The sequence below is a fragment of the Otolemur garnettii genome, unplaced genomic scaffold (assembly GCF_000181295.1).
Source record: "Otolemur garnettii isolate 467f Iridium unplaced genomic scaffold, OtoGar3 scaffold00003, whole genome shotgun sequence".
NCBI lineage: Eukaryota > Metazoa > Chordata > Mammalia > Primates > Galagidae > Otolemur > Otolemur garnettii.
Genome location: NW_003852398.1, coordinates 36,940,965 through 36,965,013, shown reverse-complemented (window position 1 = coordinate 36,965,013; position 24,049 = coordinate 36,940,965). Strand labels below are relative to the sequence as shown.

General features: G+C 41.1%; 1 protein-coding gene across 2 annotated transcripts in view; it reads right to left on the bottom strand.

Moving 5' to 3' along the window:
- The window catches only part of SIL1 (SIL1 nucleotide exchange factor), a 258,671-nt gene that overhangs the window by 80,981 nt on the left and 153,641 nt on the right, over window positions 1-24,049 (bottom strand). For both annotated transcript variants that reach the window (XM_003782152.3, XM_012808719.2), the window contains exons 4-5: window positions 14,544-14,664; window positions 7,201-7,300 (exon numbers count right to left, since the gene is read on the bottom strand). In XM_003782152.3, the coding sequence (XP_003782200.1) occupies window positions 7,201-7,300; window positions 14,544-14,664 (221 nt within the window). The remainder of the gene's footprint in view (window positions 1-7,200; window positions 7,301-14,543; window positions 14,665-24,049) is intronic.

Below are 24,049 nucleotides of genomic sequence, written 5' to 3'. Positions count from 1 at the left end.
CACAGTGTAGTTTACTTCTCAAAACTATTGCTATGTTAATTCTGGTCAGTTTCTTGTGTGGGTCGCTAAGGCATATGTCCAGGACTTTATATCCCAAATCCCTTTTTCCAGCTCCCTTCTCTCCAAAATGCTATGGGGAAAGAGCTTTGCCTGCAACCACTGGATGCTGGATATTGAAAGTAGGAGTATAGGAACCTCCCTGGGCTTCTACTGATACCATCCTGTTGGGGTAATAGAAGCACTGCCTCATTACTATTGGCCTGAGGGTAGAAGTTCATATTCCTCACTTACGCCACTGCTTCTACCCCAGGGGAAAAGCAGAATGCTGGGCCACACTGCCTCGTTGTTTGGGGGTAAAAGCATAGACTCCTGATTCACCCCTACTGACACCACCTCATCAGGGAGAAGTGAAAAACCATCTTGGTGCTGCCAGGCAGAGGATAGATATTCAATTTTCCTACTTGGCCTCTGCTGACACCACCCTATAGGTGAAAAAAATCGGGATTTGCACTTGAGTTTCTGCTAGAACAATACCAACAGGGAAAGCAGAGAATAGCCACTGGGCAGAGGGTAAAAATTCAAGCTCTCTGCTCAACTCCCACAGACAGTATCCTGGTGGAACAACCAGAACACTGCCTGCCTCATACCAGGCTTCTGCTGAACCTGGTGGAGGAATCAGAGTACAGTCTGCAACTACCACTAAATAGGAAGAGGGAGTACAGGCTTCCCACTCAATATCTACTGGCACTAAGTTTGGAAGTAGGGAGGTCCTATCATCCATCCTTGGCTAGAACAGGACAGGTACTATGAAAAAGATTTTTGTCAGTGAGGTGATGGTTATGTTAATCAGTCTGATTTAAGCATTCTATATTGTATATCAAATCAACACATCATACCCCATAAATATGTAGTTATGATTTTAATTAAAAATTAAAGTAAAAATCTCATTATATATTTTACTTTATTCTATTATTAACTATAGTCATGATGCTATATAATAGATTTCCAAGACTTGCTCATCTTATAAAAATTTGTACTCCTGAAAAAAATTGAATTAAATCACCTTTCCCCTAATATATATATGTATGTGTATGTGTGTATATATATATCTTGGTTTTTTTGTTTATTTTTTTGTCCTGTTAGGATTAAGCAAGGGACACCCTATGTTTAGAAAGAGTACTCTTTTCTTAGAGCTTTTAAAAATTTGTACCAGTTGGCATTTCCAGGATGTTAAGATTCTCCAATGCTCAGTCTGGAATATAGAGAAGGCAAAAAGAAAACCCAAAGAAATCACCGCCATGTCATTCCTCAAGAACCAAGGCCCCTAGCCAGTCTGCTGATTCTTAGTTTTCCTGGATTTGCTCTTCATATTACATTCAGGGTTTTTAGTTACCTTTAATCTAGAGGAATATGGAGAACTGAGGGTACTATAGCTTGCCAAGAATCAAAAGCTTAAGAAAGCCATTTTTTAAAAATGGAACAATTTGTAGAATATAAGTAAACAACAGCTGACATGACAAAACAAAGCATTAAGCAATTTGTATGCAAATAGAGGGATAAATGGATGAGAGTCAACAAGAACAACCCAAATCTGTTGGGCAAGAGAGCTTTTCCAAAAAGCAAGGAACTTTGGGAAGGACTGACTCACTCAAATCTACCAAAGACCAATGGATACAAGGGAATTGATGCCCTTCTTCCCTCAAAGATCAAATTCCCCCAAAGCATTCATTTAACTGAGAGGATATGGCCCAATATTTGACAGTATTGTCTTCAGAAATAGCAAAAGTGCTACCCTATACTAGCAAGACACCACACAGCCTGGATTTAAAGATTAATGAATAAAAAGTATGATGGCATCTGTAACCAGGAGCTTGAAGCATGTAATGCCAACCAATTTCAAGTAAATTTCTTTGCTAGCCTCCTAGCTGACAGTGCAATGGCAGTGAGCTGAGTCAGTGCAGACAGTTTCCAGTGAAAATAGGAGAAGGACCCAGGATCCAGAACCTCCATAAAGAGGTAACAACCCAAGCTCCACAGAAGTAAGGGATACATACGACAGCCACACCTCAGAAGTAGGCAGCTGGCTCAAATCAGCTGCTACTGGGTTTCTGCTTTTGGATAATGGTATTGGGATCCTCTTACAAGCGGGGGGAGGGGGGGCTTTTAAAACAGGAAATGTCCAATTTTTTTTGTTGTTGTTATTTACGATTCATTGAGGGTACAAAGAATTAGATTACACTGATGGCATTTGTTAAAATCCCCCTTATACAAGAGGTATGCCATATATTGTACCCCCATCTCCTTCCTGGGGGAAGATTATTTTTAATTGCAAAAAAGAAGCAACCAAAACCTCTCTTGCATTTACATTTTTCAATTACTGTCATAAACAGTCATACTTTCTACACTAACTGAATTATGGATGAGTATTGGGGAGAATGCCAATACCTAAGAGAAGAAAATCCAATCACACTCTCAAAGAAAGCAAAGAGAAGCAGTGAAGTAGGTCTTCCACCCACAGAGAAGACATGGAATAGGGGCGCTTATGTTCCCATCAGGCCCACATGAAGCCCATTGTGAGGGGTGAGTGGGAAGAAGCCAAAGCTTAGTCACCAAAACATCCCTGCCCTGTGTACCTAGCCACCCACACTCTCCTCTCCTGGCCTCACTGTCACCAGGTAAGGGAGGTGCTCTTCCTTAGATGCCTCAGTTAATACATTTGTGGTAAGATCCATCACCTTCTCTCAACCACTGTGTTGCTGCTGCCATCCTGCTACCTACCCTTCCACACCACACACACTCCCATGTAGCAGATGTGACTTTGATAAGATAAGCAAAGACATGGAAACTTAGCCTGCATTTAACACATCTTAAATAATCCAGTGTCAGTCCCCTCACCCTCGCCCTTCAAAAGGTTCATTTTCTCAAAAATATTTGAAGCATCAGAAGAATCTAAGGCTTCTTCCACAAATAATACAAGATGACAAGTACCTAATGTTGCCTCTCTAAAATACTACTAAATTTGGGGGAAAGAGCAGAGAGGTAGATAAAGGCAAAGGGAATTTGAGAAGGAAAAGAAGAGGGGGGACTTTTTTTTTTTAACTAGAATTCTAAAATCTTTCCGAAGTCAGAACTTAGGTCGCCATACTGTTATCAGAGGAGGTGCTTTTAGGGACAAGATTCAACTGGAAATATGAACAAATGATTTGTGATATTCTCCAGCTATTACACGAGCTCACGATCCATCTAACAGTAAGATTTCTTCCTGTTACAGGTCTGTACCTATGAGCCCTCCCAAGCATTAGGGCCATAGCTAAGGATCTGTGATCTTGCCCCTTCTTCCTTCTCATTCCCTTAACTTGTGGTAAAAGTTAGAGCTGAAAGAAACTTCAGCCATCCTTTCATCCCAGCCACATGTTTTACATTTAAGGAATCTAAGGCCCAGAAAGAATACATTTGCTACATATTCAAAGGACAAGAACCCAGGCTTCTTCCCTTCTGGTCCAGTTCTTCTGTTTTTTTTGAACAAGTTCATGTCTAATCCAAGTGTAAGTGAGGAGGAGACCTGGGTTGTAACGTCTATTCGGTGATGGCCGTGATAAAGAAGAGTATGGCCATCTCTGCTCTGTGCCTCAATTTCAACAAACATGGAGAGATGTTTGGAGAAGTGAAAAGTTTGATTCTAACCTAAACTATGACAGAAACACTCCCAGCACTGTTTTTTTATTTGTATTTGTATTAATTTTTAATTAAAATCATAATTATATACATTTATGGGGTACAATGGGATGATTTGGTGTACAATGTGGGGTGCTTATATCAAACTGATTAACATAACCAGCACTTTACTTTTTTTGTGGTTAAGACATTTAAAATTTACTCTTATTCTGAAATATACCCTTGCATTGTGCACATTAGGTCAGAACCCACCAAATGCCCCACTTCCCCCTCATGCCTCACTCTTGCTAGATTATATTTGTGTTTTATCATTCGTATGAGTAAGTATTTATATATTGGTTTTATAATAGTATGAGTACATCGGATACCTTTTTCCTTTTTTTTTTTTTTTTGAAACAGAGTCTTACTTTGTCATCCTTGGTAGACTGCCATGTTGTCATAGCTTACAGCAACCTCCAACTCTTGGGCTCAAGCAAAATCCTCTTGTCTCAGCCTCCTGAGCAGCTGGGACTATAGGCACCTGTCACAATGCCCGGATGCTTTTTTGTTGCAGTTGGTCTTTGTTGTTTAGCAGGCCCAGACCAGTTTTGAACCTGCCAGCCCCAGTGTATGTGACCAGCGCCCAAACCACTGAGCAATGGGTGCCCAGCCAGGTGCAAATGTCTTTGTGGTAAGATGATTTTATTCTTCTGGGTAGATACCTAGTAATGGGATTGCAGGATCAAAGGGAAAGTCAACTTTTATTTATTTTTCGTTTTCATTCATTCATTCATTCCATTTTGTTTTGTTTTAATAAAATCATATCTATATACATTGATGCATATATGGGGTTCAGTGTACTGATTTGATATATAATGTAAAATGCTTACATTGAACTGATTAATACATCTACCACGATTATACTCTTTTCTTAATAGTTTTGAAATGTACCAATGCATCATGCACATTAGGTGAGGTCCCCCCAAATACCCTCCCTCCTCCTGCATTTCCCATCCCCTCCCATCTCTCTCCTCTTCTACTTTCTGGACTATAGTTATGTTTTGCCATTCATATGAGTGTGTAGGTGATTATATATTGATTTCATAGTAGTACTGAGTACATGGGATACTTTTTTTCCATTCTTGAGATGCTTTACTAAGAAAAATATGTCCTAGCTCCATTCAGGTAAACATAAAAGACATGAAGTCTCCATCCTTTTTTATAGCTGCATAGTATTCCATGGTATACATATACCACAATTTGTTAATTCATTCATGGGTGGATGGGCACTCGGGCTGTTTCCATGTCTTGGCAATTATGAACTGGGTTACAATAAACATTCTGGTGCAAATGTCTTTGTTGTAAAGTAATTTTTGATCATCTGGGTATATACCTAGTAGAAGAATTGCAGGATCAAACAGTAAATCTACTTTTAGTTCCTTGAGTGTTCTCTAAACTTCTTTCCAAAAAGGTAGTATGAGCTTGCATTCCCACCAGCAGTGAAGAAGTATTCCCTTTTCTCCACATCCATGCCAACATCTATAGTTTTGGGATTTTGTTATGTGGGCTAACTTTACTGGAGTTAGATGATATCTCAAAGTGGTTTTGATTTGAATTTCTCTGATGATTAAAGATGATGAGCATTTTTTTTTTTTTTTTTTTTGCAGTTTTTGGCCGGTGCCAGGATTGAACCCGCCACCTCCGGTATATGGGGCGGGCACCCTACTCCTTTGAGCCATAGGCACCACCCAGATGATGAGCATTTTTTCATGCGTTTGTAGGCCATGTGCTTGTCTTCATCAGAGAAGTTTCTGTTCAAGTCTCTTGCCTGCATAGAAACGGGGTTATTTGTTCTTTTCTTATTGATTAGTTTGAGTTCTCTGTGTATTTTAGTTATCAGACCTTTGTCAGAAGCATAACCTGCAAAAATCTTCCATTCTGAAAGTTGTCTGTTTGCTTTACTTGAAGGTCAACTTTTAGTTCTTTGAGAATTCGCCATATTTCTTTCCATAAAGGTTGTAATAGTTTGCAACCCCACCAGCAATGTAGACGTGTTCCCTTCTCTCTATATCCACACCAGCATCTGCAATTTTGGGACTTTGCGATGTGGGCTCATCTTATTGGAATTAGGTGATATCTCAAAGTGGTTTTGATTTGCATTTCTCTGATGATCAAAGACAATGGACATTTTTTCTCATTTTTTTTCTTCTTTTTTTATTGAGACAGAGTCTCACTCTGTCATCCTTGGTAGAGTGCCACAGCATCATAGCTCACAGCAACCTCAAACTCTTGGGCTCAAGTGACTCTCTTGTCTCAGCCTCCTTAGTAGCTGGGACTACAGGCGCCCACCACAACACCTCGCTGGGTTTTTTTGTTTAGCAGCCCCGGAGCATGTGTCCAGTACACTACCCACTGAGCGAAGGGCATCCAGCCAATGAGCATTTGTTCATGTGTTGGCCATTTGTCTGTCATCTTCAGAGAAGTTTCTATTCAAATCTCTTGTTCACAAAGAAATGGAGTTGTTTGTTCTTTTCTTATTAATTTGAGTTCTCTGTAGATTCTAGTTATCAGACTTTTGTTGGATTCATAATATGCAAAAATCTTCTCCCCTTCTGAAGGCTGTTTGCTTTGGTTGTAGTACCTTTACCTATGCAGAAGCTTTTTAGCTAGATCAAACGCCAGTTATTTATTTTTGGTGTTGCTGCAATTTCCAGGGGGGTCTTACTCATAAAATATTTTCCCAGGGCAGTATTTTCAAGCATTTTCCTCACACTCTCTTTAAATTTAAATCCAGTGAGAATCAATTTTTGTTAGTGGTGAGGTGAGAGATGTGTGTCAAGTTTCAGTCTTCTACAAGTGGCTAACCAGTTCTCCTATTTGTTAAATAGGAATTCTTTTCTCCAATGTATGTTTTTGTTACACTTATCAAAGATCAAATGATGATATGTGGCTAGGTTCATTTTCTATTCTATTCCACAGATCTATGTCTCTGTTTTTGTGCTAGTGCCATGATGTTTTTGATCACTACAGCTTTGTAGTATAAACTGAAGTCTAGTAACGTGATACCTCCAGATTTGTTTTCATTTTTAAGAATTGTATTGGCTATTTGGGGGTTTTCTTCATCACATTATATAAAACTAAGTACTATTTTTTTCAAGTTTTTTAAAGTCTGACAATGGTGCTCTGATGGAGATTGCATTAAATTTGTAGATTGCTTTGGGTAGTATGGACTACCTGGGAATATATCTAACAAAGTATGTGAAAGATCTCTATAAAGAGAACTATGAAACCCTGAGAAAAATAGCAGAAAATGTTAACAAATGGAAGAACATACCATACTCATGGTTGGGAAGAATCAGCACTATTTTTTGTTTTTTAAATAGTCCACAAAGGTTTTCTTATTTGTCATTAACGCCCTTTAAATTAGTTTATGATATTATTATCCCATATTTATTACAAAAGTTTCTGGAAAAAGTGATTTCCTTCACTACAAAAACACCAAGGCCATGCTGTAGGCTTATGCTAATAGGAAAAACCATCACGTACCTTGTCTTCCTTTGAATTTTCCATTTCTGCTCCCTCCTTTAATTTTGCCAGTGCGCTCTTAAGGTCCTGAGATGTGTAGGTGTTGGTGTTGATGTCCAGCCTGTTCAAAGAAAAGCTGAGAGTGAAGAGGGAGGCACTATATTCTCCAGGAAAGAAAATGACCCTGGCGAGCACCCCGAGGTGGGCTAGGCCAGGCCACTCTAATACTGAGTGTATGTACTATCATACCTTTACCTTCAGTCAGCCAAGGGTCCAATAGACTGACCTTACTTTTAACCTAGAGGAGGAAAGACACAGCTGAAGATGAGGTTATTTCATAAAAGAAGAAATGGCTTAGGGCAGAGAGAAGCCAATCGTGGACAGAGAACTCTCAGCCAGCTGCTCAGGCAGAAATAAGCCTGGAATGTCTGTGTAATGCTGCCCCTAAGCATATGCCAGGGCAGGACATCCTAGGGGGCAGTGGGCACAGACACAGGGAGTAATATGTATCTTTATTTATATTCTTCTGGGAAAAGAGACAACAGGGACCAGAGCTCTGCAGCATGTATCTGAACTGATTTGAAGAGCCACCCTGTCATCACAAAAATGGGTTGGATAGTTTCATGCCATAAAATCAATCTCTGAGCACAGAGAAGAAACAGGAAATATGTGTCCATACAACATAAGAATGGGTTTGAGATACGAAGGAGTAGAATCAAGGCCAGCCATATTCCACAGTGAGCCTCCAAAGGGAAGAAGAAAGAGTCAATGTGGGTGCCATCTCAGTAAACTACCAAAGATTAGACTGGTATCCTCACAAAGACCACTGGAGCTAAACCAAGCCACAGACATTCATCTTCACTCATTCACTCTTTCATTCACACTAGAGACCATTTAGGACCTTAAGAAAAAGACTTGTCTTCTCTAGCCTCAGTCCTCTTAAACTAACAACAGCTAGTAAGTCCCATTTATTGAGCACTTAACCATGTGTCAGGTAGTGTGTTAATCCCTTAAAAGTAATATTTCATAGAAACTGGTACCAAAATCCTACAAAGTAGGGGAGAAAATTGTGAATCTCTCCTCCCAGAACATCACCCACTGCCAACTGCATGAGGATGCCACTTCCCCGCCTCCACTCACAAGAGGGAACCATAGCTTGAACAGATTATCTCTTCCCTCCTCTAAGACTTGGTTAAGACCAATCCCATTGCACCTTGTATCTGTTTACTGCCTTAATTCCCCTGCTCCCATTCTTGAGAGCACTGCCACTATCACTGCCCACTCTCAGTCCTGACTACAGTAGCACAAGTGTACATGTGCAAGTGCAAACACACACAACCATTGTCCGCTGCTCTTCTCACTTCATTCTTCACTGAGAAAACAGATGTTATCGTGAAAAACTTTGTCTTACTGGCTGGGCACGGGGGCTCACACCTGTAATCTTAGCACTCTGGGAGGCTGAGGCGAGTGGACTGCTTGAGCTCACAAGTTCAAGACCAGCCTGAGCAAAGGCAAGACACTGTCTCTACTAAAAATAGAAAAACTGAGGCAAGAGGATTGCTTGAGCCCAAGTTGGAGGTTGCTGTGAGCTGTGACGCCACGACACTCTACCCAGGGTGACAGCTTAAGACTCTGTCTCAAAAAAAAACTTCATCTTCTCACCATAAGCTTTCTAAGACAATCTGCACCAAAACCTATGTTCTCTATGTTGCCTTCCACCATAATGGATGGCAGTGTCCCTGCTCCTATCAACTTATGTTCTAGATGCCACTGCCCTTAAGAAAGTTTTAACTTCCATAATTATACTGCTCCCTCCTGCCTGCATCATTTCTCCCTCCCTCTGGATTATTCCTGTCAGCATATTAACAATCTTTTGGTGCCATTTTTCTGCTCTCATTCAGAGTAAATGCATTTATGAACACATTGTCTTCACTCACAATCCTTATCTTCTTGACTCCTATTTATGTTGCCATTTCCTCCAATCTGGATCATGTTCTCTAACTCTACTCACACTGTTCACCAAGATCATCAATAACTAATGATAAGGCCAGGCGCAGTGGCTCACGCCTCTAATCCCAGCACTTGGGAGGCCAAGGTGGGTGGATTGCCTGGAGCTCACAGGTTTGAGACCAGCCTGAGCCAGAGCGAGACCTCGTCTCTAAAAATAGCCATGTGTTGTGGCGGACACCTGTAGTCCCAGCTACCTGGGGAGGCTGAGGCAAGAGAATTGCTAAAGCCCAGAAGTTTGAGGTTGCTGTGAGCTATGACACCACAGCACTCTATGGAGGGTGACAAAGAGAGACTCTGTCAAAAAACAAATAAAAATAAAAAACTGATGAGGAAATCCAACAGACCCTTCTCTTACTTCATGTTCCTCAACCCCCCCAGCAGCATTTACACAGTTCACCCTCCCTTCTTGAAACAGTCTCATTTCCTGCCTTCTTGTTGCCACACTCTCTGGGTTCTTCCCCTTCCTTATTCCTCCACTTCTTGCTGGTTCTTCACCTCCTACTTCAACAATATAACCTGTAATGCTTCTGAGTTCAGGTCTGGACAATCTTCTCTTCTCCATTTCTACCTCCTCCCTTAGTTATTTTTAAACAGCTGTATGCTAGTGATACCCAAATTTACATCTGCAGACCAAAGTTCTCCAATGATCACCAACCAGACTCATATACAACTATGTAACTTATCAGATGTGAATAAGTACCTCAAACTTTTTTTGAGACAGAGTCTCACTATGTTGCCCTCGGTATAGTGCCATGGCCTCACAGCTCACAGCAAACTGAAACTCATGGGCTTCAGCAATTCTCTTGCCTCAGCCTCTCAAGTAGCTGAACTCAGGTATGGAACCAAGTATCTCAAACTTAATCTAGATCTTGATTCTTCTCTCTATAAATCTGTACCCCTCTCATCTTTTCTATTTTAATAAATGGTACCGCCAAACACTCAGTTGCTCAAAATGAGATTTTATCCTGAATATCCTCTATCTTCCTTCAACCCCTACATCTGAATTGGAAGTCCTATTGGCTCTACCTCCAAATATATTCACTCTCCATTACGAACCCCTAGACTAAGCTACCATTATGTTCTGATCTACTGAAATGATATCCTAATTATCTCTGTGCTTCTTCTGTCCACCTTTAATCTCTTCTCCAGACACATAGCAACTAGAGTTATCTTGCTAACCTGTACTACATTAAATCATTCTCCTGCCTAAAATCCACCAATGGCATTCCATTACAATTAAAGGTGAATGAAGATCACTCAACATGTTCAAGGCAGGTAGCTAATGCCTATAATCCTGCCACTTTGGAAGGCTCAGAGGATCACTTCAGGCTAGGAATTTGAGACCTGCCAGAGCAACACAATGAGACCTCATCTCTACAAAAAATTAAAAAAAAATAATTAGCCAACCATGGTGGTGCACACCTATATTCCTAGCTATTCAGGAAGTTGAAGTAGGGGAATCACTTGAGCCCAGGAGTTTGAGGCTATAATCGGCTATGATCATACCACTGCACTCTAGCCTTGGCAACAGAGCAAGACCCTGTCTCAAAAAAGAGAAAAAAAAAAACCCACATTCCTTGGAACTTCACATGATCTGGCCCCTGTGGACCTCTCTAATACCATTTCCTATCAGTCTTCTTTGTCCTCTTCTCTAGATACCCTGATCATTTGCCTGTTTCTCAAACTTTACAAAGCCTTTTCCTTGACAAATGTAGGGATTCATTGCTGTTCCATCTGTCTGAAACGCTCAAACCCCTAAAAACCTATAAACTCAAACCTTTGCATGGCTAAATCTAGCTCCTTCTTTAGGTCTCAGTCCAATTATCTTGGTGAGGCCTTCCCAAATCATCCTATCTAAAGCAGTCTCACCTTGTTTATTTCTTCCCCAGTCATCATCACAACCTGTCATTATCTTTCTGGAATGTTTACCTGGTTTTCTGTCTGCCAGCTTCCATATTTGCCTGTTTTGTTTATTACTGTATCCCCAATACCTGGCATATGGGCACTCAATATCAGTCTTTTGTGAAATAAGTGAATGGAGCAAGTAAATGGCCCTTTCCTTGGCCTAACCACGTAACCACTAACACCATATTGGACCTTGATAATGGCTTACCCCAAAATGGTACAACCTGAATGTAATTTGTCCCTCAGCCCTTCAAACATGGGAGGAAGACTCAAAGGAACTGGTTATTCCAGGGCAAAAGAGAACTGTACTATGGAGATGTTGACAGGAAAATGGACTAAAACCGGTGGAGATGACAATGCCTAAAGCACAAATAGAAAGTGAAAAAAATGTTGCTAGGAACCAAATATGCACTAAAGACAGGCAATGCCAAGAGAATCTTCTGAGACAAGCTAGAGTCAGTGTCTGTGTCCCAGGCCTTAGAGTTCATAGGCCTTGTAGCTGTAGTTTGCAGTATGGCTGGCAACACTAGTGGAGAAGCTGCCATGCGTTAGGCTTAAAGGATATCCCCACCTCACTTTAGGTCAGTGATTTTTCAACCAGTGTGCCATGAATTTTAAAGATCATAATTAAATTGTTTTTGAAATAAGTTCAAAGCATATTCTTTAACACTTTTTTTAACCAACATAATTTAAGTGTGCTGCAAAAGTTTAACTATGGGTTCAAGTGTGCTGTGAGACAAAACAAATATGAAAAACACTGCTCTAAGCCAAGCACTCTTAACTTTGTGGGATCACTAACTTCTCTAACAATCTGCTGGGAAGCTGCAGATTTTGTCCTCCAAAACAGAATTAGCAGGTAAGTATAACAATTTCAGGGAATGAGGCCTGCCTTTAGGCCTCTGTTCCCATTCCAGGGCTAAGAAGCCAGGAAGACATGAAGTGAAATTGGAAGAGCTCCATTTCAAGAGGAAAAAGTCCACCAATGGCAGCCAGAGTTTCTCTGAGCTCACAGTGTTGAATGTCCACACTATGGTGTCAATGCCTTTGGGCTTTGGTTCAGATTGAATAGCCACTAGCTATAAACACTGAGAAGGAAGAGGAAATGTCCAGCATATCCTGAAACCCACTATAGGGCAGAGTCCTCACAAACACTTCAAAGGAGAAAAGTAAACAGGTAGCAAACAATACAGATAGCAGTCCCAATATGGTCCACAGGACAAGTATTTCTCCTTTGTGGTGTGTTTCTACAGACTCTGCTTTCTATTCTGAAAAGGTAAGCGCAGCAGAAAAAGCAATAAGTGCTCCTACTGATGATCTACAGTCAGGTAGTAGAGAAGTAACTTTACGTGGTATAAAAACCAGAAAATAGAGAAATTCCAAATTAATTGAGTTCCTAACTCAATATTCTTGGGCCAAGAAAAAAATATCAGCTTTTTCCCTCAGAAAATAAGACTTGGACTAGCTGGGCACAGTGGCTTACACCTGGAATCCTAGCACTCTGCGAGGTGAAGGTGGGTGGATTGCCTGAGCTCACAGGTTTGAGATCAGCCTGAACAAGAGACCAACCTGAGCAAGAGTGAGACCCCATCTCTAAAAATAGCCAGGCGTTGTGGCTGGCACTTGTAGTCCCAGCTACTTGGGAGGCTGAAGCAAGAGAATCACTTGAGCCCAAGGGTTTGAGGTTGCTGTGAGCTGTGACATCATGGCACTCTACCAAGGGCAACAAAGTAAGACTCTGTTCTCTCAAAAAAAAAAAAAAAGAAAAAAAAATTTTTGGATTAGATGTGAGAAAAGACTTCCTGAAAGTGCTTTGAGATGCTGATATATATGTGTATATCTGTGCAGAGGATGGAGGAATGTTGGCAGAGGCTGCAACAATGATATCTTATTATTTCTTAGATGGTTGTGAGAAGAGTAATCATATGATGTGGGCTGCCCCAGGCCTCTCTGGAGATGTGAAGGAAGATGAAAGATCCTTCTCAATTTTCGTGACCATAAGGAAAAATGACTCTATCCCAGTAAAAAACCTAATTTTCCAACAGTGAAAACTGCCCAAATCTAAACAGGCTGTACTGTGGGACCATGTGTGCCACCTGACAAAGGTACACATGAATCAGCAAAAATACTGTCTGTCAGGGGTATCAAGGAAAAGACTAAGTGAGAACTTGGTCTTTAAGCTCCATTTCTGATTCATACCTAACTGCAAAATATTATTAAAATTATAAAAATCCAAGGACTGAGTAACACTAACCCCATTCATTAATCCTTGATTAATTCCCAGTATGTTTTAGAACAGGTCAGCAAACTATAATGACTAGATAATATTTTAGGTTTTGTTAGCCTTATTATGGTGTCTATCCCAGCTAATCAACTCTGTCATTGTAGCAAGAAAGCAGCCATAGACAATTTGTAAACAAATGAACATAGCTATGTTCCAATAAAACTTTATGGACATTGAAATCTGAATTTCATTTAAATTTCCATGAGTCATGAAATATTATTCTTCTTTTGCTTTTTTCCCAACCATTAAAAAATGTAAAAACCAAAGGTAGCCCCTGTGGCTCAAAAGAGTAAGGCGCCGGCCCCATATGCCAGAGGTGGCGGGTTCAAACCCAGCCCCGGCCAAAAACTACACTAAATAAATAAAATTAAAAATGTAAAAACCAGTTTAGCTTTCAGATCAGATCAAAACAGGCAGAATGCCCAATATGGCCCATAGGCTGTAATTCATTGATCCCTGTGATAGAAACCTCATGGCTAGTATTTATACTTTTAAACTGTACAAGTCTAGCATCCAGGACAAACCTATGCCTCAACCTCCTTCCTCTCATTCAGGAAATACCAACCAAAGAAAATTTGTTAATTCAAGACAACAAACAGATAAATAAAGACTGAATTCTCTATAATCTAAAATATGAACTAGTGATTTAAAACTAAGGAAACCTCTAACCACCGGAGAACTGCAGTAGCTTCTCCTTTCATACTATAAGACAGCCTATTTTAATACTAACAAGAGGAAAAGTTAGTCTGAATTAAAGACTTTAAAATGCAATTTTATTGTTCACCAAGGAAGTATTATTGCACAGCAGAAGACCTAACAGGCCTGTTTTAATGAATAGATGACTCATCTGTAATCAGCACATTAATCGTTGAGATTCAAATGGGTGCTCCTAAAGCACTGGGAAAAATAGCTTCATTTTTAAAGCAGCTTAAGCATTCCTCCTATAGCCTTTTACAAAGCATCAATTTGCCTTGCAAACTATTTAAAGTTTGCAGAAGCCAAAGATTGCAGAAGTAAACTTCCATAAACCTCTGACAGATTTATCACAAATTCTACGCTATTAAATTTAAAATTAAAAAAAAAAGCCATGTGAATTTGGGTAGCACTTTTAGTATTACAAAATCAATGTCATCACTTAGTCTCCCAGTCTCTAGGATTGACACTGTACCTTTTGCCTTTTTTCAACCCCTTCAAATTATTTTGCATCTTGTTCTCATATTGGAGTTTCACCTCTCTTGCCCCAGTCTGAAGATTCAGCCGCACGTGGGATCCTGCGGGGACAGCCTGACCTAAAAGCCAAGAAGAGAAAAGCCTCATGAGGTATAGGGTACTTGGAGGGCCACTGGGATGGAACAGCTAACTAATAAACCAGCAGCTTATTGGTTCATGAAGACTAGACTCTGCTATGCTCTCTTACGTCCTCAATCCTTCCCATTTGTGTGCCTTCAAACACACATACCACCCATATATACTCCTTTTTCCCAACCATTAAAAAATGTAGAAACCAATTTAGCTTTTGGGTCATATCAAAACAGGCAGCAGTCTCAATATGGGACTAATCTATAGGGAACTCTGCGCAATGTGGGACTAATCTATACGGAACTCTGTAAGGGAATGAGGCAAAGTAGGTGAGAGGATACACACTTGAATCTCGAGACCAACATCTCCCTAATTAAATTATTCTGTTTTCTCAACATAGAAACTGACAGGCCACAGCAGTCAAGGAGTAGACCAGGTTGGCAGAACTGGAAAAGCTATGGGGGCTGCAGGTTTGTTGTACCAGCAGGAAGCCTGGATTTATTTTCTTAGTATAGGAAAATAAAACTAAATGACTGAGGAAAATGGTTCTGGGAGGAGATGAGGCCAAATACTGACAAGAACAACAAAGAACAGGCAACTTTTAACCTGTTCCTATGGTCATGGGGAAGAGGTAACTTCATACAACATAGTCTTTTCCTTGCTAAAAGCTAAATAGATCAACCTTGACATTCCCTTCTACTCTGTTGCCTCTACAGCTAATCTGTCTCCAAAGCCTGTTGATTTTTCCTATGTGTCTCCATCCTCCCACCACTGCTTTTATCCAAACCATCACCATCTCTCATTCGGACCCCATCATAGCCTACCAACTGGCCTCCCATATCACTCTTACTTCCCAATCCAACTGTTCTTTTTTTTTTTTTTTTTGACACAGAGCCTCAAGCTGTCCCCTTGGGTAGAGTGCTATGGCTTCATTGCTCACAGCAACCTCCAACTCCTGGGCTCAAGCGAGTCTCCTGCCTCCGCCTCCCAAGTAGCTGGGACCACAGGTGCCCGCCACAACACCCAGCTATTTTTTGGTTGCAGCCATTATTGTTGTTTGGCGGGTCCGGGCTGGATCCGAACCCACCACCTTAGGTGTATGTGGCTGGCACCTTAGTCGCTTGAGCCACAGGCGCCAAGCCAGTTATTTTTATTTCTTCAACACATACATCTAGCTGGGCGCAGTGGCTCATGCCTTTAATCCCAGCACTTGGGAGGCCAAGGCAGGTGGATTACTAGAGCTCTCAGGTTCATCAGCCTGAACCAGAGCAAGACCTCATCTCTAAAACTAGCCAAGCACCTGTAGTCCCAGCTACTTGGGAGGCTGAGGCAAGAAAATTGCTTAAGCCTAGGAGTTTGTGGTTGCTATGAGCTATGGCACCATGGCATTCTATGAAGGGTGACAAAGTAAGACTCTGCCTCAAAAAAAAAAAAAAACAACACATAAATCCATGTCATTCCTCTCTTCACACCTTTCATGGCTTTCTACTATTAGGATAAAGATGAAATCCTCATCAATAGTATTGGCCCAGCTTGCCTCTCCAGCCTTGTCCACCTCTCATTTCCTATATTCTAGGTATGTTGGCCTTTTTCTATTCTATGACAGAATCATCCTCCCTCCTACCAGGGGGCCATTTTACCTGCTGTTCCATTTGCCCAGAGTCCTCTTTCTGACCCCAGCCTCCATCTCCTCATCCTTCTGATCCCCACTAGAGGTCCCATCTGAGAGCAGCCTCTATTTTCTCAGACTAGATATGTCTGCTCCCAAAGACACCATGACTCCTTTCTTTTTTCTTTCTTTTTTTGGCCGGGGCTGGGTTTGAACCCACCATCTCCAGCATATGGGGCTGGCGCCCTACTCCTTTGAGCTACAGGCACCGCCCGATGACTCCTTTTTTTATAGCACTTACCACAATCAAGAGTTACATTTTATTTTAATTTATTTTTTTCTGGGGACAGTCTCACAATGTCACCTTGGGTAGAGTGCCATGGCATCACAGCTCATAGCAACCTCCAACTCTTGGGCTTAAGTGATTCTCTTGCCTCAGCCTCCCAAGTAGCTGGGACTTCAGGCATCTGCCACAACACCCAGCTATTTTTTTGTTACAGTTGTCACTGTTTAGCTGGACAAGGCCAGGTTCAAGCCCACAGCCTGAGTGTATGTGGCCAGTGCCCTACCCACTGAGCTACGAGTGCTGCCCAAGAGTTACATTTTAGTTTTAAAAATTTATCTGGTTAGTATAACTGCTCATCATTTTATCCTCAGGGCCTATCACATGGCCTAGCATACAGTGAACTCTCAATAATTATTTGCTGAGTGAAAATTTTTAAATGAAGCTTGATGCCCATAGCACAGTGGTTGTGGTGCCAGCCACATACACGGAGGCTGGCGGATGCAAAACCGGCCCCGGGCCAGCTCAACAACAATGACAATTGCAACAAAAAAATAGCCAGGGATTGTGGCAGGCATCTGTAGTCCCAGCTACTTGGGAGGCTGAGGCAAGAGAATTGCTTAAGCTCAAGAGTTTGAGGTACGGCACTCTACCAAGAGCAACATAGTGAGACTCTGTCTCAAAAAAAAAAAAAAAAGAAGAAGAAGAAAGAAAACTTTTAAATGAAAGAGAAGAAATCGTAAGTGATCTAAAGGTATGGTAGAAAGACCCACAAAAATTTTCACCAGGGCAGGTAGACTCAAAACAGTTATTTTAAGTAATAATGATACTAATACTAGTTAATAATAATGGGAACTTCAATTTTCAGACTTTTGGTTAAAGTTAGAATAGGAAAAATTTTATTTGAGTTTGTCAGTTTCAGATATAGCAGGTTAAACCATGCTAAGCTAGCCAAAGTAGAGACTAAGATCGCGTGTGAATCAATTTATTTGGGGAAAAATTCCAAAATTACTCACTTCATATAAGCCACAACAGGAAGCAAGAGCAACCACAGCAACTTTAACTCAACATACAGGTTACGCTCATTTAAAATACACAAAACCATTAATGGCAGCAGCAGTGGCAGAAGCAACAGAAAATACAGTATTTCAAATCTTTCTACCCCACTGGAGGAAAGGCTGGGCCAAGCTGAAAAGAGAGTTTATGATCTGACCTGCATACTTCTAGGGGCCCTCTGAAGGAAAGAAATGGACCAGAACATTGGGACAGAGCAAATCAGAGCAAAGAGAAGTCATGAGAGACATTAGGTAAAGAGTTAGGGAACAAAAGGTGGAGGGCAAGGAGTTAAGGAGAAAATAATATCGGGATCCAGAAAGGTACAGTCCTGCAAAACCCACAATATCTGTTTTCCCATCACTGGTTCCCAGGGAGCAGACTCCAAGGCTGAGTATCGCTGCTTGAGGAAATAGTGTTCATATTAAGTAAAGCCACCTCATGCTTGAGTTTTGACTCCTACCTAGACTGTCACTGATTTCAATCACAGGCCAGGACCCAGGTAATAACTCCTGCTTTTCCCAGGGGGACAGAATCTATGGTAGATTGCTACACCGTTACCAATTATCTTCCTTCCTTCCTGTCACCCTTTGCCCAAAAGACCCCATAGTTCCTTCTACTAGCAGCAGAGTGTACTTTCCCATGCCTTGAATTTGGACTTAGGTTGTACACGCTTTGGCCAGTGAGATGCTACCAAATGTGTCACAAAGAGATGTTGGAAATGTGCTTTCATGGTTGGCTTGGTCTCAGTATTTGCCATTATCATGAGAAGAAATGCCACTACTAGGCTTTTGGCCCAGGAAGGATGAGTAAACCTGGACCCAAACTGTAGACTGGTGCTAAGGCCCACTGAGCCCAGCCATGATCTGCCAAATCTAGCTGATCCGCAGACATGTGAGCAAGAATAAATAACTGGATTGCTTTTTTTTTTGAGTCTCATCATGTCACCCTCAGTCAAGTGCCGTGGCATCACAGCTCACCACAACCTCAAACTCTTGGGCTCAAGCAATTCTCTTGCCTCAGCCTCCCCAGTAGCTGGGACTACAGGAGCCCGCCACAATCCCTGGCTATATTTTTGTTGCAGTTGTCATTGTTGGTTAGCTGGCCTGGGCCGGGTTCAAACCCGCCAACTTTGGTATGTGGCTGGTGCTGTAACCACTGTGCTATAGGCGCTGAGCGTGGATTGTTTTTAATTTTTTACTCTGAACTACCTTTAAACTTACAAAATTTATAAAAAATAGTGCAGACAATTTCCATATATCCTTCACACAGCCTTTCCCAATGTTAATGTCTTACATAACCATAGTACAAATATCAGAACTGAGAAAGTAACACGATCAACCAAACCAAAGATCTTTTACAAACCTTACCAGGGTCACCACTAATGTCCTTTTTTGAGTGTTTGTTTTTGGATTCATATGGGCTTTTCTTCCTAGTTTCCTGTAGTCTGCAATAGTTCCTAAGTCTTTCTTTTCATCACCCTGACACTCATGAGGAATACCAATGAGTTACTCAGGACTGTCTGGTATCTTCTCATGATTAAATGAAGTCTTATATCCCTGGCTTAAAGACCAAAGAAATGATGGTCTTTCCCAAACTAGCTGGGCATTGTGATGGGCACCTGTAATCCCAGCTACTCAGAAGGCTGAGGCTAGAAGATTACTTGAACCCAAGAGTTTGAGGTTGCTGTGAGCTAGGACGTCACAGCACTCTACTCAGAGTGACAGAGTGAGACTCTGTCTCAAAAAAAAAAAAATGACCACTGATTTACTCTTTCTGTGAATTTACCTACTCTGGACATTTCATATATAAGCATCATAAGATATATGGCTTTTTGTTTCTGCCTTTTACTTAGCATGATGTCTATGTTCTTCCATTGTATCGTATCAGTGTTCATGATGTCAGTATGTTTTATTAGTGGTGATACTATTTGATCAACAAACAAAGGCAGTCTCTTCTGAGCTATTCCTCTGTAGTAAACAAAAATCATGTAAAACTTTCCTCCTCTAGTTTGGCAGTTTCTCAAAAGGTTACATGTAGTGTTACCCATATGAATCACACAATTCCATACCTAGGTGTATACCCAAGAGAACTAAAAACATGTTCACACAAACCTTGTATATGAATGTTCATAAGCTTGAAATGTGGAAATAACCCAAATGTCCCTTGATTGATAAATGAATAAATAAAACGTGGTGTATCCATACAATACAATACTATTTGGTGATTAAAAGGAACAAGACATACTGATAAATGCTACAACTTGGATGAACTTTGAAAGAGTTAAATTAGTCATCTTTAGGGACTAAAGGAAGGGAGGAAATGGGGAGTGACTGCTAATGGGTCTGGGATACCTTTCTGGAGTGATAAAAATATTTAGGATTTATCAGGGGTCCTCCAACTTTTTAAACAGGGGTCCAATTCACTGTCCCTCAGACCGTGGAGGGCTGGACTGTGGGCCCCGGGATGAGTCGGCTGCTAAGCAGGACAGGCAGCAGTGGCAAAAACACCCAAGGGGCCGGATAAATGTCCTAAGCGGGCCATAGTTTGAGGACGACTGATTTAGACAGTGGGGGTAGTTACATAACATTGTGGATATGCTTAAAAAAAAAAAAATCAGAGTTACTAAAAACACATTCCTAGGGAAAAATACTTCCAGATTATACAAATTCTTTTTCTCCTCAAACTTCTGCACATCATTAGGAGAATTTGTCTGCAACAATTACCACGGTGTTGATTATCTAACGGTGATTTTCAACTTTTCTCCTTCCTTGTACATTTATTAATTGCAATTTCGCTGCAAGGGAAAACTGTCCTCCATCTATTTATTTACATTAATATGAACTTGTGGATATTTTACTCTATGGGTCCAACATTATTATTATTTATTTCATGCTCCAATTGTTTCAGCAATTGTGAGAGCTAGGGGCATCCTATGTAAGCTCCTGCCCAGAAACTTTCCACTCCAGGGACTTCGAGTCATACTCAGACACAATGGCAGAAAGCCAAAGGCTGCCACGGTTGACCATGCCACCATAAGCCCTGGAATTCTGCTCCCTACTCAACAGTCTTTAATGACCAGCTGAATTTAGCCAAATTTATCTTTCTGAATCTTCATCCCCCTTATGTGTCAAATGAAAAGAATTTATCATGTCCACTTTTTCCTTAATGTGCTACATGTTGTGAAGAACACATGGGAAAAGAACTGTGTCAGTGCTCAGAAGGAGTAAAAAGTGCATCAGGAAAAGCAGCCCCAGAACAGCCCTATAGAAGTAAATGTCAACCCAGATGAAGCAAAGACATTTCATTTGTCAAGTCCTGTAGGTATGTGTCAGGAGTAAAATCTCCCTTTTACACTGAGTTTCTGAAGGCCAGGAACCAACTACTTGTGCCACAGCTCAGGTTTAGCCTCAGGCACACAGTAGGACTTAACTCCATTCAAATGCAAGCTCCCCCTTCCCCAGATTAAAAGGAATAAAAAGAATATGGAACAGGAAGCAATACCACTCACCTCACTGGGGCCGCCAAGCTCTAACTAGGGATGGTCAGAGCTGAGACTTTACAGGCCTGGTTGCCATGACTACCACAGCCTTATCTTCCTGCTTCTTTATTCAAAACCCCCGAACAAGTCCTGGCAAGATCCCTGATTCACACAAATGAGCCTCTATCCTGTCTCCAAGGCAGGACTTGAACAGAACCAGTAACAAACCTCTCTAGGGTGTTCAACCCTGAACCAATACTTAATGTTGTTATTTTTTTAAGGAAATCACAAGCAGAGACCTTTTTTTTTTTTTGAACAGCAAAGCCTATAAGGAGTCATTCTCAAATACAGTCATATTTATGCATTTTTTAAAAGGACTCAACAATGATAAACAGAGAAAAATAAATAAATATCCTCCAAACCAATTTTTTACTCTAAGTCACAGGATGTAGAATCTAGGCAGGACCTTAGAAGAGTTCTCTGGCATAGCTTCTAAGCAGGGGTAGAAATCCTTAACCTTCATTAAGACTCCTCACAACTAAAGACTCTATAGTTTTTTCTCAAGGAACAGCTACTTAGCAGCTTATCCTCCATCATCCTAGGACCACCCTCCAAAATCTCACCTCCTACACCTGCTCTCCAAAATCTCATCTCCTACACCACCATCTCCTTCTCAGTCTCAAGGACAGACAACTCTAAACCTCTATACACAGAATTCACAAGAGCAATGCTCTCCAAGGATTGCTTCAAGGAGGACTATCAATGCTACTAAGACGACTGCCTATGTTACAATGGGAGAGATACTTTAGACCAGAGGTTCTCAACCTGTGGGTCGTGACCTTTTTGGGGGTCGAACAACCCTTTCACAGAGGTTGCCTAAATACATCCTGCATATCAGATATTTATATTACGATTCATTACAGTAGCAAAATTACAGTTATGAAGTAGCAACGAAAATAATTTTATGGTTGGGGTCACCACAACACGAGGAACTTTATTAAAGGGTCGCGGCATTAGGAAAGTTGAGAACCACACTGCCTTAGACAGTCATCAAGACAAGGGCCCAAAGTAACTATACTTAGAACATGGTGAGCCTCTTTTCTCAGTGGATGGACAATGAGCATTTACTGAGAGTTAAGCAAGAACCTGCTCTTTTCCAGGCATTCTTCTTCCCAAAGCTTATTGGGTGCCCAGTGAGAGACCACCTATAGTTTTAGGCATTGGGGAGGATACAACCATGAACAAGACTAATCCCTGGCATTGAGAGCTATGAAGTAAATGATGGTGGGGGTGATGACACTTAGAATTCTGAGTCCAGGCCAGGTGCAATGGTGGCTCACACCTATAATCTTAGCACTCTGGGAGGCCAAGGTGGGTGGACTGCCTGAGGTCGCAGGTTCAAGACCAGCCTGAGACAGAGTGAGACTCCATCTCTAAAAATAGCCGGGTGTTGTAGCAGGCGTCTGTAGTCCCAGCTACTTGAAAGGCTGAGGAAGAGAATCACTTAAGCTCAAGAGTCTGAGGTTGCTGTGAGCTGTGAAGTCATAGCACTTTAGCGAGGGCAACAAAGTAAGAGTCTGTCTCAAAAACAAGAAAGAAAGAAAAGGAATTCTGAGTCCAGAGAACAGCTTTAAGGCAAGCAATAAGTAACTCCTTGTTAAGCATGAGGCTCTCAGTATATAAAACAAGGAGGCAGGAAGCAGGGAGGCCATTTGGCAGGTTATTATAATTCTCCTAATCAGATATAAGAAAGTCTGAACCAGAAGAATGAGTAGGGAATGGGAAGGCTGAGATTGCAGTAAAGGATGATAGTGTTTTGGCCAGAAAAACTAGGAAACCTATCAGCCTTCTTCCCCACAGCATCATACCTTTAAGCACACATAGTAAGTAATTTCTTCCACCAGGCTAAGGAACTAATCAGAGTTGCAAAATTTATTAAGTCTTGGGGTAAAGTAAAGGTGACCAAGGAAGAAGGGGGCAAGGGAGCTACTTTCAGGTAGAGACCTGTGATGTGCTTCTGTACCTGTTTCCTAACCAGGTGGATTACCCCTGCGCCCCTTCCATCTCCACTCTGAGTGTATCCCATGTTCCTTCTAATCTTAGAAAAAGGCCCAATAAGTGCTACTAATAGGTACAGCACAACCCCTTAATCATAGCATTTGGTCTTTTACAATGTTGGGAATCTGGTTTTCAATGACCCTGTTGACTGCTCCCCCCATCTACCCCGCTACTCCCCCTCATCCCTATAAAACCTTTAGCTAGACCACTCAATGTCCTACTGTTGATATGTTTATGTATATGTTGGAGGTAAGGAGACTCAGAAAACACTCCAGAAAATTAGAAGAGAAAGGAAATTACTGAAAGGGCAAAGGTCAGGCAGTTGAAAGTAAACCACAGCACAACTATAGCTCCTCTAGCTCGCTAAACCCACTTAAGGAATTGAGTCAAATAAAAATGCATTTTAAAAATTTTCACTGTAATTGAAGTTAACCTAGAGATACCAAAAAGAAGCTTCAACTTCATAATAAAGAGGAGCATAATTGGCAAATTAGGAGTGAAAGAGTTAAATGAAGCTGTTTCTCAGGGGTCAGAGCCTTAGCTCCACTACTGCTCATTTTCTGGAAAAGGCAGGATTCCAGAGTGTCTGCAATTCCCACCTGACCACAATTTCATTAACAGCTCATTAGCAAGAGTAGTGTAACCATTTCTGACTCTTGTTTTTCATAATATTTATTGGTTAATTGACACTTTGAACACAGGTTGACCAGAACCAAATGAAACTGCTAAAACTTGCTCATTAGTCAAATTTAAAACACAAAAACTATATTCTAAACATACTCTTTGTTCTCATTTATTTTCCTCAAACAGAAGTCAAAATTTAATAAGGGGACTAAAAAAGCAAAGTGCAAAGATATTATGCTCTAATTTTTAATCCTACTCCCCCCCCCC